At 36.1% G+C, this 20216-nt stretch overlaps 2 protein-coding genes across 5 annotated transcripts in view; both read right to left on the bottom strand.

The window, feature by feature from the left end:
* Nucleotides 1-562: 562 nt before the first annotated feature.
* On the bottom strand, nucleotides 563-6266 carry Vps11 (vacuolar protein sorting 11). 2 transcript variants are annotated; one of them, XM_083033786.1, is made up of 16 exons: nucleotides 6127-6266; nucleotides 5924-5992; nucleotides 5643-5816; nucleotides 5346-5542; nucleotides 4900-5158; nucleotides 4669-4820; nucleotides 4357-4590; nucleotides 3966-4266; nucleotides 3661-3849; nucleotides 3454-3576; nucleotides 3211-3338; nucleotides 2923-3135; nucleotides 2654-2826; nucleotides 2272-2569; nucleotides 1862-2181; nucleotides 563-1780 (listed from the first exon to the last, which is right to left on the bottom strand). In XM_083033786.1, the coding sequence occupies exons 1-16, from the start codon at nucleotides 6139-6141 to the stop codon at nucleotides 1344-1346; spliced, it is 3282 nt and encodes a 1093-aa protein (XP_082889912.1). In that variant the 5' UTR covers nucleotides 6142-6266; the 3' UTR covers nucleotides 563-1343. The 2 variants fall into 2 exon arrangements, with proteins under 2 accessions (XP_082889912.1, XP_082889913.1); XM_083033787.1 differs by having other exon boundaries at nucleotides 563-1777.
* A 934-nt stretch (nucleotides 6267-7200) lies between these two features.
* The window catches only part of LOC145933979 (zinc finger protein rotund), a 155357-nt gene continuing 142341 nt past the window's right edge, over nucleotides 7201-20216 (bottom strand). For all 3 annotated transcript variants that reach the window (XM_083034086.1, XM_083034084.1, XM_083034085.1), the window contains exon 6: nucleotides 7201-18206. In XM_083034086.1, coding sequence (XP_082890212.1) covers nucleotides 17052-18206 — 1155 coding nt within the window. In that variant the 3' untranslated portion in view covers nucleotides 7201-17051. The remainder of the gene's footprint in view (nucleotides 18207-20216) is intronic.

Genomic DNA, 20216 nt, shown 5'->3' with positions numbered 1-20216 from the left:
AAATGGGGATGAATAAGGTAAAAGTTTTTATTCGTGGATTTCCCTCTTTTTTTGGAACGCAATTTACAACATTCCTTTTCATCTTACATATTTCGTATAATAGCGGGTTGGTTTTTTCACGGAGAAATATTATTAATCCCATTCAAATTCCTTATTAACCACTGAACAACCCTTGTTGAATAAGTAATTATTATGGCGATGATGACGCAATAAAAGCGCGAATTTTCTCTCACGATATCTACCACTGGGAAAAGTATGCAATAAAAATGCATTAAAAATGTATGCAATTTATGAAAGAATTCTCGATAAAATTCGATCGGCGATTCCAGAGAAAATATCATGCATAAAAAGATACCAATATAAAAAAAATTACAATATATTATAATAAAAGAGATACTATAATAAAAACATATTTGCATGCTTTATACTCTTGAAAGATCTAATAAATCTAAAATAAATTAATTGATTATAAATGGAGGGTAAAATTAAGGTAAATATAAAAAATTAGTAAACACAAAAATATATACACAGATTTATATTTTTAAATTTTTTTTTAATTCTTAATGTATTATAATTGTACAATGTCTTATAATGTGTCCCTCTTTATTAGATACTTTTACACGAGTGTTGTTCTATTGAAGTAAATAGATGCAGCACACACAAAGGCATCATTATTTTGTAATAATCTGTCCCATGCTTGGATTTAACTTCACTTTAGTTTTAAAGCTTATCACTTTTATTTTTAATAATTATAATTGCGAGAACAAAACTAACAAAATATAAACATTAGCACAGTGAAATAATATAAATTTATTATCAGCTATAATCAGAGCCAATCTTTAATCTCTTAAAATTTTTATTTAATTATCTTTTATATTATAATCTCATGATATAAACAAGAATTGATGTAATCTTATTGATTAATTTATTATATGATTCTTTTGTCTCAAATATCAGCATTTTAAAATTGGCGTAATTTAATTACTATCTTTCACATATGCAAAGATACAGAAAGCATAGTACTTTAAATATTTCTCTCTTTGCTAGTTCTCAGATAAATATTAAATCTTATAGATAGATAAAGATTTATACAGCATATAAAGTCTTTTACTTGCGAAAGTGAAAGAAATATAATATTAATGATAAATGAGTTTATACAGCATATAAAATTGAAATATGTACTATACAAGTTTACACATAGTGTATATTAGATTCGTAAATTCATTGCATAATGCTTGTTGTTAAAGCATGCGTTTGACAATATTTTCTCTTCTTTGCTCTTTTGCGCATTCGTTTATCAGTATATATATATACATATATATACATTATATCTAGTTCGTGGTTTACCTACCAAATGGATTTAGATTTTTATTGTAATCGTCATCATCATTATCAGCCGCGTCATTATCATTATCATCGTCATCTTTAAAAGGATTATTTGCATCGCCATCGTCGTCATTGGCGAAAGGATTTTTAGATTCGTCGTAATCATCAGTCTCGAAAGGATTTGATGGCGCAATAGGGTTTTTTGGTGGAACGAAGAACTTCTCGATCGGCGATGACTTTGGTGTGGTACTGTTCAAGATACGGGCTTCTCTGATCGGCACCGGGGAAGCTTTAGCGGAATTACCTCGTGGTGTCGATAAACCACTCCCTGTTCCCGATATATTCGCCTCCAACGACGAGGAATACACGTCCGGTTTTGCAAAACTACGATAACGCTCTTCCGTTATTAATGTGGGAACATCATATCCGGCTCGTCGAGATTCCGTTTTTCCTACTGGAAGAATCATATCGATTATATAATTATCATTATATAAATTTACTTCAAAAAACGTTTAATTAAATCGTAGATATAAACCTGAGATAGAACTCTTTCCTTCATTTAATCGGAGTCTCGCTTCCGCGCCCGGACCATAATTTAATTTAGGCTCCTCCAACTTAGTTGGTGTAGGTAACGATTTGTCTGAATCGGTAATTACTGTTAATTTCTTAAAAACACCTCTGCCAAAATAATCGGCCACTAAAGAAAACGGATCTTCCGCTCGATCGAGAAGACTGTGGAATGTTTCGTGTAAGTCTCTTGATTGCTCTTGTGCTTTTATAATATCTAGCAACTTCTTATTGTTTGGTAAGCACGCTGGACATTCGTTTTCATTTTCCGAAAAGCTTTGGAAGCAACTGTTACAACAAAAAAAGATAAATTGAGACGAATTACGTGATAGCAATTTTATGTACAAATGATAACAAAAAATAATTAGAAAAGCTTACTGTTGATGATATGAATGTTGACACATGAAATGTACAGACGGTAATTCTAGCTGATGATGGCACGCGCTACATCGCGATCCTTGAAAGATTATCGTGTTATTCTTTATTGCCTCTATTTGTTCCCGTAATTTAAGAGTATCGGCTCTGTATTTCTGTGTCAATTCCGTATCAGCTTGAGTCTGTTCATTTTCCGTTCGTAATACACTGCATAAATAACTTCTAACATCTCCCAATGTACAGGTGAGTGATGTGGAAATTGCATCAATAACCATCAAAGGAGACAACAGTCTTTCTTGAGCTGTAACAACAGTTTTGATTTTGTTTTGATTGAAAAAAATATAATTAATATTTAGCGAATATATATATATATATATATACTCACCGATATATGCTAATATATCCGCGAGGAGTTTCGTTGGTGCATCCTTGTTTTTAGCTACGCTCCACAAGGCTTGTACCCACAAATTAGGATCCTGATGACCAAATCTCTTGCAGGTGGCGAGAACTTGTTCGCTGTCGCCCTCGCGTAAATGAAACCTTAATATTTCTTGATATCTGAAAATTATATCAATATGTCAATCAATTTCACACATATTGATGTTTCTGCATGTGACATAATTTCTCATAATGTAATATATGACCGTGACTTACAGTTTGCTCTCTTCGTAGAGGAAAAGCAATCCTTTCCTGAAATTATGCTGATGACAAAGTATTAATATTTGGTCTTTATCATAATGAGCTTCGGAATTTTGCAAGAGTCGTACAATTTTCTGTTCATATTGTACTTTAGCTACATCATTGTCTAAAGCTGACCAAACATGTAAATAATGTTCCACTAATGTATTGTAAACAAGTGTACTCCACCTACAAGAGATAAAGAAAAGATAGAGTTAACACTTCATGATAGAATACTGTGTCTGTTTTATGAAATATTGTAACCTTGTATCTGATTTAACTAAATGCTCCAAGAACTCTACGAGTCGTTCAGAATTATTTAGAAATAGATGAATAAAATCTTCTGGATTGGCTTTATCGATACGCTGCTCTGTATAGCCATTTAATGCTTCCTACAGGAAGAAGAGAACGAGATAAAGATATTTCCACCGTTTTTAATTTCTTCTCAGATAATAATTAACACTTAAAATCAATATAAAAATATGAGAGTGAGATATGTACACATACCTGATCTACAAGAGGTTTGTCGGAAGGTTTATAATTTGTGCATAAGGCTTTTAAAAACTGTGTAGATTCGTTTGGCACATTTTCTATTAAAATATTTCCATATTTCTTCATGTTAGCTTCCGCCTAAAAAATTTTTGAAGCATTTTTCAATATGGACATTTACTTTTATAGAATTATGCACACATATATGTATAGATATAATAATACCTCTTCGAATTCTAAAGTTGCCATGTACTCCAATGCCTTTTTGTATTCATGTTTGTCTTCGATTTGTATACGAAGATACCACTCGTGTTTACCATGTTTCTGTGCGAGTAATAGAGCATCCTCTGGCGATGCTTGACGACAAACTTTAATCGCTATTTCCACATCGAAATCAACCTCACGATCTTTCGTCTAAATTATATATAACAACATAATAAATATATATAAAATACCATACATATTTATAAACATATCACATATCACATATTTTAGCAGACATTTGAGTTTGTAGACAGATATGTACTTACCATAATAAATTCTTTTAACTTATCGGTATGATTAAGTTTAGTGTAGCAATTTAACAATAAAGTAGTATGATCTTCGGTTGCTTGTCCATTTTTATGCAAAGCTTGCAAGTACGTCGTCAAATTATCGATATGTTGGGAATCTAAGAATTTTCTTATCACGTAAGATGGTTCCAATTTGCCAATAGTCTTTATGTATTGTTCTATAGCGCCGTTATGATCCCCCTTGGAATATAAATGATCTCCATATTGACGAAAAATGTCTATGAGACCTTCTGCATCATACTGCTGATTTTTAGCTATTCTGCAACAAAATATATACAATGTCGTATTGTTAAAAATTATTGTATTAATGCTTTAAATATCTCACTGCAACTAAATATTTAATATATACCTTATGGAAACATCGTACAAATTCTTTTTAAAAAGCAATGCTAATTTCGATTGTAGATCTTTCTCATCCAAATGATACAACTTGTTATCCCCACTAAGTATAAAAAATCCACCCCACTCGGACAGAACTGCTTGGACAGACACCATAGGTGCAGAGAAAACGATAAACTTGTTTTGGATATCGAGCACAGTAATAATATGCTTATCGACACCAGGCGGTATTGGTTCTATTGTGCTATAAAAATTTAATACATATGCGTTATAACATAAATGTAAAGGAATTATAAAAAATTAATGTGCTTGTATTAATTACTTGGGTTTGGCAGATATAGTCGTTGCTCTCGGAACGTTTGCTGATTCTTTCGCTACTATCACTAAATACGTTCTGAACCATTCTAGCATTATCTTTTGACCTTCCACTGCATAGCATGGACCTCTACCATCTGGTGTGTAACAATAAATAGCCTGAAAATTTTATAATTGAATAGTTTTTTTTATTTGTATATGTAATTAAAAATACGAGCTAAAACTATGTGCGACATACGTCATTACGTCCGATCATAAAATGACTGTCCTGCATGGATTCAGCGAGCACGCTGCATTTTCGCGCACAGCCCATAGTATCCAAAGTAGATTTAAATTCTTTGTCCTTAACAGTAATATTATACAAAAATACGCTGTTTTGCATAGCGACGAACAGATGCGTCTGTTTACCGGTCGCTCTTATTGCCAGACCAGTAATAGACAGATTGGCATCCTTCAAGACCTTTATTTTATTTTTCCTCTCTCGAGTCAGATCGCCTCTGGAAAATGAAAAATTTAAATATAAATAAAATATTTTTGTTTTATAAAGTGCATATAATATTGTATCACAAAATATATAATAAAGTAATAAATACATCTTGTGAAACATATATAGAATTTTGATAATAATAATAGTCTAATAAGATAAAGAAAAAAAAAAGAAAAAAAAGAATATATTCTATTTACCTATATAACATAATAGAACCATCTCCGAATCCAATAGCCATCAATGTAAGACTAGTATGGACACATAAAGCTGTCACTGGAACTGCTCGGTAACTAGGTATGGCTCTGCTTATCCGAACACATGTTGGATTACCTTGCTTATCTGGTTTTGCCAAATTCCAAACCTTTATAGTAGGGTTGCACCCGGCCTCGTCTTCCTGTTAATGCATTATATTCAAATAATTAGATTAAATCTATTATAAAATTCAATCAAAGAGATACTTTTTGCAAGAAATGATTATAGTATGGCACTCTTACACCAATAGTGAATAGAAAAGTAGAATGTTGAACTTGTTGAGCCAACACCAGCGTAATTTCGTAAGCTCGAAATGTTGTAATCTCATACGCCCTGTTTATTAAATGTACATTGCCTGTATTATCCCCGAATACGAGATTGCCATTGCCACTGGTAGCTGCAGCGACTTGCGCATCCTGTACGAGAAATTATCAATTAGGATAAGAGAACCTCTTTCTTTCACATGATTTGAAAAGTTAAATACACCTAGTTTATATAATAATATATAAAAAAATCATCTTACTCCGAATGCGGCCGCGATCTTTCCTTCATCAACCTCCTTTTTCAAGTCAAAGAAATTAAAGCGTCTCCACTAAAAAGATAATAATGTGTAGCTTCGAGAACATTAGGTTATATCTTGCGTCGAAAAAGGAACAATAGATGCAAAGATACGTCGAGAAAGAAACGATAAATCAAGATAAATTACAAGCGAGTAATCAAACAAACCTCCAGAAATGCCATGATAATTTTTAAACAATATTTATTTATGCATGTGTACTTGGAGAAAATTATATTTTCGGCGAGATTTTTTTCTTTGACAGCGATGTATACAATTGATCCGTCCGCCGTCTTCTACAGTTGCTCCTATCAGCTGTTCGCGATGACACATCAAGTCGCGCATGCGCGTGAATCTTCGTGCAGTCGAACAATCTTTCCCGCAAGATGGCAGCACCAGATCGCTCGGACAAGTGCGCCTCTAACAGCGAAACACGAAAGTACTCCTTCGTGTTCAAATTTAGTCAGTGTAAATGAGTGCGCGTAATAATTATCAATCGTTATTATATTTACGTGTTAAAGTAATGCAAATAAAAGTAACGAACGTTTTTAATAAAAAGTTCGCGTGTGTTGAAGAAAGAAACGAATCACGAAGCGCATCTTCAGCGAGTGCAGACAAGAAGACGATATGAAACGACACACGGGTACGTTATCTTTTTATTTCCATTTATATATATTTTTATGTGTAACGACGATTTCATGTGTATTTCAATCGCGATCATATCTTCACAACGGACGTTTCTAAAATCATTAAACTTGTTAAATGAATATATATATTATCTAATAATATGCTTATATTTTTCGATTAAAAGAAAATTGTAACCAAAAAATTCTCCATAATTTCCTCTTGCTGAAACAATAGGTAGCTTTCTTTTTACTTGGAATGTTGTGAGATCTTGGATCATTCACGCGAATCGAGAGTCCTCGATTCGTAGATAAAAGGGGGGAAAGGGAATTATGATGAAACTCTAAACGACACTTATATATATTTCGTTTACAAGCCGTAAAGCGGCCGATCCGATCTCGTGATTCACGCGCTCGATTAAATCAGGTGGCACAGGATTACAAAAGACCGCGAACGAAACGGCACGCCAATGCAATGCTGCAGGTATACGCGACAATCCTTGTCCTTCGCGTGCGAGAGAGACACAAGGAGGAGGAAAATTGCCGCTCTCCTCCCCTCCCGAAAAAAAAAAAAAAAAATCCATTGCAATGACGTTCCGCCTCGCACGCTCTCGCATCGGGTAAGACGTAAGTTCTGTTATATTTGTTAAAAAGGACGAACAATTAGTGTGTTTGTGTGTGTGTGTTTCGATGTCTTGGGGCGGGTGTGTTGCTTTACAGAGCTGTGTGCGGGACGTAGACTCGAGAAATTGTTGTAAAATCTTTGAAAATCGGACGTCGGTCGACGCGAAAGAGATCCGCGACGATGATGATTAATTAATACAGCTTATTAGACGTTCTGGACAAACTCTGCGAGGGACGAGGGGGCTGTCTCATCTTTATATAATATATGTTAAAACAACGAGCGAATCTCGTACGCAATGCGAAATACAAAAGTCAGAGTTCGATAACGATAATTTACAGAAACAGAGTTTTTGAACATTCTTTTAATCATCTCTTCGACATTTTTTCCGTAAAATCGTTGGTCGTGCTCCTTGATTCGTATATTTTATATCTACCGCATACTTAACGCTAAATTATTACTTTGATCGTGACATGTCGAGTCGGAGCCCTTATTTACAATCGATTTTATAACACGGCACATATCGCCTCCGATATAAAAACTTAGAATCAGACGATCGCTTTTGATACTAAATTTGCGATGTGAGAAAATCCATCTCTTTTGCGCAAAAGAACAAAACGGACAGCTCCTTCTTCTCGCGCGAACTTTGCGAGAGTTCCTCCGATTTTCAAATTCTTGTTGATGACATAGCGCGAAAATCGTATGTCCATAATGTATTATCCTTCGAATTTATTCTCTCTCGATTCTATTCGGAGAGGCAAAGCAAAGTCGCAATAGCTCTAAATATTCACCATCGATCGTTTGTGGGATTAATTAATTACTCCAAAATCAGAATAATCGATGCTGTTTTGCGACTTGAAAATAGACAGGAAGGGGTTGTTATTTGTATTCGGACATAGAATATTGGAAAGATATTTCTCACAATGCCAAATCTGTGAGAGATCAAAGATATATCTTGATATTATAATATATCACTTTAATTAATTATATATTATTCGTGTTTTTTTTCTCTCGTAAAATTTCTCTTTTACTTTTAAGTACACATGTTAGTTTTAAATATTTCTAGATTTGAGTAGTATTCTTTTTGCTTTTCTTTGCTGTTTTATTAAGATAAGAAAATTAAAATGTCTTTTTTACTCCGCACATCAATTTCGAAATAATATTGTGCTTGATCTAGTTTCGAGACATACAGAATAATCACACGAGAGAGAGAAAGAATCAAATTAATGCGAGATCGATTCGAATACGAGCGACATACGAGTTTCGCGCTACAAACACAGAGCAACGAGCTCCATATCACGCCATCGTTTGTACATACGTATCGTGCTCGCGTTAAAAAGGACTCTATAGACGTAAAAACTACGTGAAATTCGGAAAAACACGCGCGGGACTCGTCCCGGTTCTCGTCCCTTGAGAGATCTCGGTCAGCCGAAATCTCGATTTGCCTCCTTCCGGTTCGCGTAGCGACACGATCGCTTAACTCTTTGTCGGACGACGTGTGATTATGCGTTTTTTTTTTTAAATTTCTGAATAAACATTCCGTTCTTCATATTATTACAGGATAGCTGTTCGGGGTTCGAATAATTTTTTTTGAGTCACGAGTATTTTTTTCTTTTTTCTAGAAATTGCCGTACAAAGAGTTAAACGGTGGATTAGCGCGTTTTCGTGTGCAGAGTGGACTTTAGTCCGCTATATTCTAGTACGATAGACGTGTAGCTGGCTGCGACGCGGTAGCATACGGAGAAAATCATCCCCCTTACATGTGTAATGTGCTTTTTCAATTATGTCGGAGCGTGGTGAAGTTTTCCCTCCCCTCTTCCCCCGGCGACGATTCTCGAAAATGTCGCTGCGAGTTTGTAGGTCCATTCTTTTCAGTTTACCCTTTCTGTACTTTCCGGTTTTTTCCATATTTTTTTTTTCTTTTCCCCGTTCTCCTCATCTCTCTTTCCAAAGCATCCGATGCTGCGCTTTATTTTAAGTACAGAAAAAGTGAAACTAGAGAGAAAACGCAGTTCGTTTCGTAAAGGCGAAAGGTACAGTGAAAATCGATAGTTACATTCTTTTGCCCTTTGCGATCTGGGAATTGAAAAAAACATTCGGGATTTATTGAAGGTATGCTGATCAGTATTGCATTACACTTGCGCGTCAGCGGGATGAAAAAAAAAACCGTATGTATTTTCGAGGCGCATTTATAGAGAACGCAGTCTCGTCCCATTTCGCTTTTCGTCTCGTATATATATTGTATTTTGCGTTACAAATTTATTTATTTATCTTGAATCGATTAGATAAACATATGACGCGACGATCCGGACGGCAGTGTTATTTGAATAATAAGATTACCAGCCGAATTTTATGCGAAGCATTAACGATAGAGAATTGACAATTTTGATAAAGAGATCTATTTCTATTTCAAAATATGTAATTTTGTTGCAATTTTTTTTTGTTGACGCGACTTTCCGAATCGCCCTATATTCGGAAGTCGCTTTCACATTTTCGGGAAACACTTCTCATCGCTTGCAGGATAATTTGCTGCAAATTGCAATTAAACGAGAAGAATAAGCGGAAGAGATGGAACACAATCGAAGCGAATGTCGGGAGATGTAATTGTGGAAAGAAAAACAAAGAGCACCGGCGGGAAGGAAGGGATGATCGGTTTATCGCTCGGCATATTTCGAATATTTTTTTATAGACACAATTATTATACACTAATTATTACTCTTTCTCTTTCTCCGTTTGCGATCATTCGACACGTCGTCGCAGTGCTCCGTGCATACGTTTTCACGACACATTTAGTTTATACATGTATGTATATATATATATTTTTTTTTTATACATATATCTTTACAAACAGGAAACGATCAGACGATGGGCCGATCGCGCGGCCCGAGAACACCGAGCATATCCTCGCATAGAGTCGCGAGAACGACTGGACAGAGCTTCCCCTTCTTACCTTTTTTTTATCGAACAATAAAATGTCTCTTTCGTACGTTTATATATATATATATATATATATATATATATATATATATATATACGCATTATACTTACGCAATCGAAACTCGAAAAATCAAGGGTATCCTATTATACCTTTAAAAGGAGAGACACCAGGTGTATGTACAGTTCCCGCACAATTGCATTTAATTGCGTTTAAGGATGCACTTTTTTGTAAAATACAATAATATCCCTCTTCGCTCTCTTTTTCTCTCTCCCTCTCTCTCAATCTCAATCTCTCTCTTTCTCACGTAATAGTATATTCTCGTTTAGAGATCTCTCTTCATATTTCTCTCTCATCTCTCTCTTTCGCAGAGTTATACAATAAAATATCACAGTTCTGTTCGTACCACGCAATAATTAATATATTGTTTTGCCTTATGTGTGTGTCACTTATATACGGTCTCTCGCACTCTCTCTTTCTCTATCTTTCTCTCTCACGCACACATATACATACGTATATATACGCTCTCACATACGCACGCAACATATGATCTTCTTATTAGAGTCTCTTTCTTCGTTACAGTCATTCTTTTTTTTTCTTCCTCTACGAACGCGTTGTAACACACAGATGTAATAGACACACGCATCTAATACGCGCGAACGCATACACATACATACACACGTGTATAATTCCTCACTTTTCCTTTCGACGACTAATAGTTACGCAAGGTATGCTGGTGTAGAAACATTCATTTACAACTTGTATACTTGAAGTATATAGTAATAATAACTATTTTTTTTACCGAAAGAGAGAACGATATATGTATAAAGAGTGAGGTTGCGCGAAGCCTTTTTTTCTTCAAGATAGAATAGTCTGATGGATCTCATTGCTATGAAAAATCGTATAGACACATTCAATTAAAAGAATATACATACATACAGTACGATTCGTACGATTTTACCTTAGAAAATCGTTTGGGGGGTATACAGTCATCCTCTCTCTCTCTCTCTATCTTATCTCGATCTTATTAAATCAAATATTAAAATGCAAATGTGCGCGCGCGCATCACTCGCAAGTCTTTGAATCCTGAAGAGAGAATTCGTGTCGAGAGATTTCTCTGTTTTCTTTTTACACTTATATACGTTAATCGACGCAGACCGTAAATTATTGCTTCAAATGCGAAATTTATTTGCGTTAATTGATCGTTCATCGACATCCTTTTCTTTTTTTTCATATCGAAAGACTTCGTGTGCTCCCTCCCTCCGTGCTCGCTATATAAGTATTGCTAAAAAGGGTGTATCCTACTACCTTCCATTTTCGCGTCTCTCAAAGGATCGTTGTCATTCAGAGGAACTAGTCGCGCACAAAGAGAACAACTTCGTCAATCGGTTTTATATAAACAGCTTCTTCTAATTCTCTATCAACATCTCGTCCGAAATCCCTAATATTCTCCGACGCGAGAGGGTATATTCTCGTACAAGTATATAGATGAAAAACATTCTCTTTAACCGCGTTTAATGTCGCGACACACGATCTCCCTTACTTTTGTATATATTATACATATACAACGAAAGAATAGAAATGGACGGCATTTCACGCGGAGCGCTATAGTAACCGAGTGCGCTCGAGTGTCTCGCTAAAATTTATTCGTAATCGAACATAAGAAACGAGAGGACAGAGGAGATTGCGACACAAAGTCAGCGAAGGATGAAATAATCCAAGTGGCGAACAACGGGAACAAAGTGGCGCACGATGGAAGGGAGAGTTCGCGGCGATTGGAGAAAAAAAACATTTTTCTTTAATCTTTTTACCGCAAAAAGCAGCGAATAACTTGTAAGAGCTGAAAGAAGAATATAAATTCGAGATGCGCCTATGTTAATTATTTTTTTCCGCTAAAAATTAAGTATACATATATATATTACTTAATTTGTTTATATTCTTCTTTCAGCCCGTAAGTTATTACTCCTTTTTGCGATAAAAAGATTAAAGAAAAATGTTTTTATTAGATATATATGTATGTATGTATATATATATATATATATGTATATTATATATACATATATATATATCTTTTTATACATATATATATCTATTTGAGTCTTTTATTTGGTATAAGATATTTTGACAAAATGGATATAGGATATTCTAGTGACTTAATAAAAAACAAATTTACACCCATCAATTAAAAATGTGAAAGAAGCGCGCTGAAAAAAAAACTAAGATTAAGAATATAATCGGTAAACTAAGATGAGAATAAAATCGGTTATAAAGACTTACAATTTTATTCCTTTATATAACTGATACTCTATAATTTGTAAGTACGCGAGAATATATAAAATAAAACAATAATCTATATGTACCGATAACAATATATTTTAACAATAATTTGCAACAGAAAATTCTTGCGTTATTATTTAATTTAAATACATTATCTTTCTCAAAAGTAACATAACAAGTAACATAAGAAAAAAATAAATGATAGTAATTCAGTATTTATGTTACGAAAAGAGATCGTATGTGTACTTACGGATTAATGCAGATTAAATTGAGATGTGAGATCCTTGCCTTAATCATCCTAACGTGTATTCCAACATTTAGTATCTCTATGGAAACATTTAAACACGGTAGATGAGCTGTATATTATTTTATTCAGCATATCATTCGATGTTTTTTCTCGGTCAATTTTCGACTTTAGTCTACAAATCCGAAATGTGAAAAAAATTAAAATGTCTTTCTTTTATTTTTTCAAAAATTAATAATCGCCAGTAAGTAAAGTTGAAATGCTTTTTAAGAACAATGGATGAAAGGAGGGACGATTGTATGATATGAGAGAGAAGGGAAAGGTCAAAGCAAATTCACATATCATATTTTGACAGAAAATAGAGAAACAAAATAACTCAACACATTACATGTCGAGAAATTTTCCTTTGCCTTTATTTTAACACGTGACAGTTTATTAAACGAAATAATAATAATAATAATAATAAAATTATTAATAATAATAATATATAATCAATGTGAAACTAAGGATAGGCAGAAGAAATCACATTTAAAGCGCGGGGTTTCGGAGTTTCCTAAGTTTCTTGCATCTGTCCCTTGCTCTCATGCGAATCCGTCCTAGTTTCCCTAACATTTCTCATTGTATCAACAAAGTGACGGATATCTACCTATCTATCTTATCCTTTTTCCTGTATTTATTGTGTCGAAATTACGCACTTATTATTTGAAATATTTTTTCTCGCCCCATTGTCAAACTAGATCAAGATATATGCATATATCCAACATTTCTCAATGTACCCACGCGATTACACGGTTACCTATATTCTTTTCTATTTGTTCATTCTTTGACATTTACTTTGGGATATCCGGAGATAAGCGAGCCGTCACATGCCGTCTTTACAAAGGAATCTGGTCCGCCTTCCGGCTATATACTCAGCAAGAAAATGAACTCTGAACTCTTTTTCGTATTACTCATTATTACCCCTCGCCCCTTCTCTCATTCATTGTCCTATCATCATCTTAATAACAACGTAATAGTTTTAAACAACTTGAGCATAGGGTAAGGCCCGGACATGGACTACTACGGGGTTCGTTTTTTTTTCTTCGCCGAGTGAATCGCGCGCGAATTTACCTTGATACAATAATCGGAAATAAATTGGCATCTGCGATATCTTCTGCCGTAAAAGTCCGGCAGAGTAGTAGCGGAAATAAAAGCGGAATTCGCATTAATGTAAAATGTACGATTAAAAATGCAAAATTTAACGATCAAGCTTTATATTCTCTCTGTGAAACATGAAACACAATGCAAAAGTCGATGAAACTCGATTGGAATTACACAGGAACCCCGAAGGAGAACACGTCTGGCACCGTAACAACAAATTATCTACAATAGTATTTTCGCATATACATACATGTTTATCTTCCTTCCTCTCTCTTTCACTCTCCATCTCTTCTTTCTCTTCGTCACGCGCGCACGCAACGCGCACACACGTATATATATATAACAGATTACATAATAAGATTACTTAGATCTTAAATAAGGTACTTAGAATATTTTCACATTATTAGAGAGTCTGTGTGCTTTCTCTTTATTTTACACACCTACTAAATATCGATCAAAATATTAATCAATTAATAATAATAATAATAATAGTAATAATAGTAATATAATAATAATGTAAATAAAAATAATATAATATAATATAATAATTAATAATAATAATAATGATAATAATGATGCTAATAAAGATGATGATGTCTCGGTGTGACGATAATAATAATTATTTCTTTATTTATGTATTTTTGTATATACGCGTATATGCATATATTTATTTTCATTGATTAATATATGCATATACTTATTTATTTATTTATTTATATAGCACCTATTTACAAGAGGAGGTCTCCGTGCGGCTCTCTTACAGAATGTGCGTGATGCTTTTATACTTTTTTGTAATGTGTGTGTGTGTGTGTGTGTGTGTGTCCCCGTATATATATTTCTATACGTTCCCTTTTTGTGTATCTCTTTATATGCCAGTCTCTCTACGCGTTTCGCGCTACAGTTCTTCTCCTCCTTATGTCTTTGTTACCACTGGCGTTCCTGCATAATTTTGCGAATGTCCTAGAATGTATTTTTTCGCTCGTCCTTCGTACGTTTAATCTATCTGTCTTCTTCCGCGTACATTACGTAGCGCATTTGCATGTATCTTGTTGTTTGTCTTACGTCTAATTTTCTTATTTATTATCAGTCCACTAATTTCGTACGTTCCCTTTCATAATTATTTCGTCTTTCAAGGTGATCTGCTTGATAATATAAATCGCGACAATATTTCTTAAAACAATTAAAACTCGCATAGTCACAACATTACGACGAGAAATTAAATTTTAACCATGTAAACTGCACAAACTATATTTTTCATGAAATTATAATATAATACTTTGATATATATATATAAATATATATATATATATATATATATGTATATATTTATATATATATAACAGAGGAAAATACGTAAATAAAACACAAAAGAGTAAAAGAAAACTGCGTAATTAATATCTTATAGAATTTGAAATATATTAATTAATTAAACTTAAAATATTCTCCGAGTTTGTGGAAACAATGTAAAAAATAATTCCAGTTGAAATCTCGATCGTCCAAATAAATTTCATAAGATGTAGCGATAAGAAATATATATATATATATATAGGGATGTGTCGAAAAAGAGTAAACATCGCCGATGAATTAAAAAAAAATTATTGAATTTAGAGAGCGAATTTATTGAAAAACACACACATTTGCTATTTTATATATATATATATATTTATATATATATATATATATATGTATATATAACTTTATAAAAATATAAATCATTGATCATTTCGACCAACGGAAAATGTGATTCTCCGTTCACAACTAAGATATTTTTCACGATATATATATAAAACTGAGAAAGAAATCAGTTTATTCATCTCACCGGCGACGTATCGTATACTTTCTAGCATTATGAAAGTGTATCGTCTACCGTTCGAATACGAGTTGATCCACGATCCGTGCTCCACTTTATCATTCAAACGTCGTCAAGATCGTACGGATTATATATCGCGACGAATGCGTATTGATGGAACTTTCTAGCTCGTAATTGGCACGCATGATCATTGGCGAGAACTTTAGCACGCCGCGAAGCGTGGATAATTCTGAGAGAGTCGAGTAAATATCTGATTGTATTCTCAACGGACGTAGAAATTGAAGATTTTCAGTTGCGGGAGATAACGAAAAAACACGGTTCTTGAGACGCGATCGATAGCGATCATATATCGATTTTATTAATAATTAGACCAGTATGTAAAGATATAGTTTTTCTTTTAAACTACATCACGTCAGTCTTATTACATTAAGGAATGTAACCGTCGAGGTTTCTATCGTGTTAACGTATTGTGTGTGATTCAGAGCTTTGGTTAAATATTGTAAATCTGTCACTGTAAATATTTTAAACGTCTTTCAATTTTTTTATTAACAATCAGGATAGTAAGATGTAGTTACACAAAAGAAAATTATACAAAACAATTTTTTTTTCACGAAAAAACTTTAGAATTCATTAGAATTAATAATCGTCATCGTCGACGAATCGATTCGAGAACGATGATACTAATTCGAGAACGCGGCATTAATTGGCAATCGGAACTAAGAGAATAGTTTCAATCCAAATTAATCTGTCTTTGCTCTGCATGCAACGACTGGTTTTTAAATTAGATCATCGTGCTTATGCGTGTTTATATATTTCAATAAAAGATACGTATATATATTTGATACACATACGTACAATAATAACACATAACGCGCAGGCGCATTCCTCAATCGAGTCGTATACGCGAAATCGAAACATCTCATAGATAAGACGTTAAAAAAGAAGAAAGAAGGTAAAAAAAGAAGAAGAGAAAAGTGAAAAGGAAAGAGAGTGATAGTCTTGTACAGGTTGTCGAAAATGATTTCCGACCATCGAGCATACATATCTCGTACCTCTTGCTCGTTTTCTGGCAACGATTATCATCGTACGTATTAATCTGTTGAAAGATTAGACGATGAGACGCGCTATTGTTCTTACATGCATACATACCTACGCAATAGGAATGCATAATGCAATTAAACACCGAAGTCAAACATCTCGAGGAAAAGTTTAGTATCGGAGTTATTTGCTTGGGATTTTGCGTATACACCAGCGTGAAAAATAACTTAGACGGGTATAAAGAGATCACGGAGAGGAGAAGACGATCGAGCCGGGCTGATGAGGCGAGAGCTCAAGTCGTAACGTGCCATGTCACGGAAAAGTAGAAGAAAAAAGAATTAAAGAACCGTGTGATGAAGAGAGCTCGCGAGTGCTTCCTGAAGTTAATCTCCAAGACCAGTCAGAGTTACTGCTTCTCTTTGAGACCGCCCAGCAGCGCGTGGCTCTCCATCGTGGCACTGAGATTGCTGAGATTGCTCAAGTTCCCCAGATTCCCCAGATTGCCCAGATTGCCGAGGTTCGGCTGATGAGCGTAGTTCCTGATCTGGTGGAGACTGATGAGCTGATTCGGGAAAGACGTGGCGTTTTGGTTGCTGGTGGCGCCTGGCGTCACCCCGGATACCGAGGACGTGGGCGACGACTTCTGCGTCGTGTTGAACGCCTCGTAGAGATACGGCCGGGACGCCGGGTGATGACTGCCGGGATAGTGCAGATGATTCAGCGGGTTCAACGGGTGCTGGGCCATCGAGGAGATCGAGTTGATCGAGATCGACGAGATCGGCGTGAAGGCCGAACTACTGTTGGGATGATGATTCGCGCCTGGCTGGGGCGTCTGTTGCCTCGAGTCATTCTCGATGGACTCGGCGGTGCGATGCCCGTGTCCTGGTAGCAGCATCTCCGGATTCTGGTTCTGATGGTACTCCGCGTGATGATGCGGCAGCCTCTCGTGCAGGTCGCCGATCACCGAATCCGGGCTTACCTTGGGCCAGTAATGGTCCTGGTGATGGGCGGTCATCGCGTGTATCGACGGCCTGAGGCCCGTACCGATGATCGGCGGTCTCTTGTCCGTTCTTTCCGCGTGCTTCTGCATGTGCTTTGCTAAATAGGTCTCCTGGGTATAACTCTTGCCGCAGTACTGGCAGATGTGCGTTTTCAGGTGCTTCGACTCCTTGTGCTTCGGTATGTGCTCGAGCAGGCTGGGTTCGTCGGAGAAGCACTTGTAGCAGGAGTTACACTTGTACGGCTTGTCGGTTTGGTGGCATCGCGAGTGGCTCTGTAGATTGCTCAATTGGCTGAACGCTTTCGTGCAGCCCGGATGCCGACACTTGTACGGCTTGTCGCCGGTGTGCGTGCGAATGTGCTGCTGTAGGTGACTCAGCTGGGTGAACTTCCGTTGGCAGATCTCGCAACGGTACGGCTTAATACCCAGGTGGATCCTCGTGTGCTGTGACAGGTACGAGGAGTTGGCGAACGCCTTGGAGCACTGCGTGCACTTGTACGGCTTCGCCTCGCGCATATGGATCTGCGTATGGAGCTGCAGGTCCGCCTTGCTACCGAATATCTGCAAAAAGAAAAGAATACTTTGGTGTCAGAGAGAAAGAGAAATAGAAATAGCGAAGATATGAGCAAAACAGGGGACGAAGAGACGAGTCATAATCGATTTCAGGAACTCGCGGCGACAGCGGCCGCCATTGCTGGAAACTTAATGTTTCCCGATCTAAAATGCAAATTAATAACTTTCTGTGCGCGCACGTGACACAGCCGCACGAGAATGTATTGTACTTCGGACTCGGTAGACGTTCGTTTCGCATATCTTTACGACAATGTTCGGCGGGATGAGATGAGGAAAAAACGAGATTCGGTTGGCAACCATCACCCATCGTCCGCTTCCACGGCACGTTAGCCGGACGCCGCAGAAAAGAGCGCGCACCGCGTGCGGTTATATTTATAAATAAATAAATAAACGTAAAAGAGAGCAGCAGAGAGCACACACTACTGCCAGTAGCAGGAGCATATACATGAGGCTGGGAGAGGCTGACCTTGTCTATCACGGCCTCGGGGCATATCCGACCGACTGGCTTCGCGCGGGTACCGCATAGAGACTCCCCTCCTCCCTCCTTCCCCTTTTTCCCCTCTCCACGTACTCTAGTATTCTCGCTCTCTCCTTCCTTTTCATCTTGTCTCTCCGTTTCGTTTTATCTCTTCCTTTATCCCTCTTTTTTTCCCCCATCTCATTCGCCGGTTCCTTTCTCACATGCTAGTTTCTAGTTTCTCCAATCTCATCTGATTCTTTTTTTCTTCTTTTAATTTTTTTTATATTTTTCTTTTCAGGACAGGAGCGAAGAACAGGATAAGCAGTCGTCACGATCGACGATTATTAACGCCTATCCTTCCTCATATCTATTTTGGAATGGAAACGTTCGTGGCTCGTATTATCTCGGTGAGTAATGTGAATCAAATGAATATTTCATGAATATGAACAGATAATAATTACGACGAAATTGTTCCATACGTTTTAATTGCTCTATTTTTACATGAAATCGCGATGTTGCGTAATTGAATTTTTGCTTCAAGTTCTCACTTGTGGTAATTTCAAAATACAATACCATTTTCGAAATATCTTATAGTTTCGATGTGCTAAATTTATTAAACAGTCACAGACCTGTGACGTAAGTCACGACATAATTTAGTAACGGGGCCTTACACATCTCGGAGATAATCGGTAACCCTCTGTTATTTTCGATCTCTAATTCCTGCTTTTTTGGAAAATTTTCGTTCGGTCCACACGGTGGGTCACTAATGCCGCTAAAAGGTCTCATTCATCCGTAATAAGGCGCGTATCATTACCGAATACAATAACGCCGATCACGAGATTCGTGCTGCTTCGAAGGTAACGATCGTGCGCGGGTATTTGGCTTCGTGGAAAGGGCAGTTGAATTGTCTTTCGACGCCGCCGCGAACGAAGGTATCGCACCTGAATGACGTGTCGGAGTCGAAGAAACGATTCTGAACACGCGAGGAGAGAGCGACGTGGAGACGGAGAAGCCAGTTGTTCCCTTTACGTCGTTGCTCCGTTCCGAGTGTTATTACGTAAAACGATGGGTTCCCTTTTGAGATCGTCGTGGCGATTCTCGCCACGCCCGAGGATCTAGGGCGATTCTCGGGCCCTTTGCGCGACAAGGGCTCGAGGAATGACTGACTGACTCTCGTCACTGCGTTCGACGAAGAACTCGTTATTTCTAGTTGGAAAATTTTCGAATGTCTTGTCGAGATAAAACTATAGATGAAAACTCGAAATTATATATATACAAACTGGCAATTAGATGAATTATAAGCTATAATTAGAATAAATAGAATTTCACACATTTATACATTGTATGAGATGTATCGAGCATCTCATTGTGCACATACATTTCAATTATAATTTTTGTTTAATTACAATTTCTTAATTAGAATTTTTTTTTAATTTTTCTATTATATATTTCTTATACTCTGTACCATCGTAAGCTATTTAACAGAAGCAGGAAGAGTGATAATCTAAGCATGCCAACGGAAAGTTTGGTTAACGATC

This window comes from Prenolepis imparis, unplaced genomic scaffold, assembly GCF_030444845.1.
Source record: "Prenolepis imparis isolate NDT839.2.m4 unplaced genomic scaffold, iyPreImpa1.0 SCAF_3, whole genome shotgun sequence".
Lineage (NCBI taxonomy): Eukaryota > Metazoa > Arthropoda > Insecta > Hymenoptera > Formicidae > Prenolepis > Prenolepis imparis.
This window is presented reverse-complemented; position numbering and strand designations above follow the sequence as displayed.

Excerpts from the sequence above, each read along its gene's own strand:
- Vps11 (XM_083033786.1), bottom strand. Across the intron at positions 4,821-4,899 it reads TTATGATCGGACGTAATGAC|GCTATTTATTGTTACACACC; the intron begins GTATGTCGCACA and ends TAAAATTTTCAG. Across the intron at positions 1,781-1,861 it reads AGGAAAGAGTTCTATCTCAG|TAGGAAAAACGGAATCTCGA; the intron begins GTTTATATCTAC and ends TGATTCTTCCAG.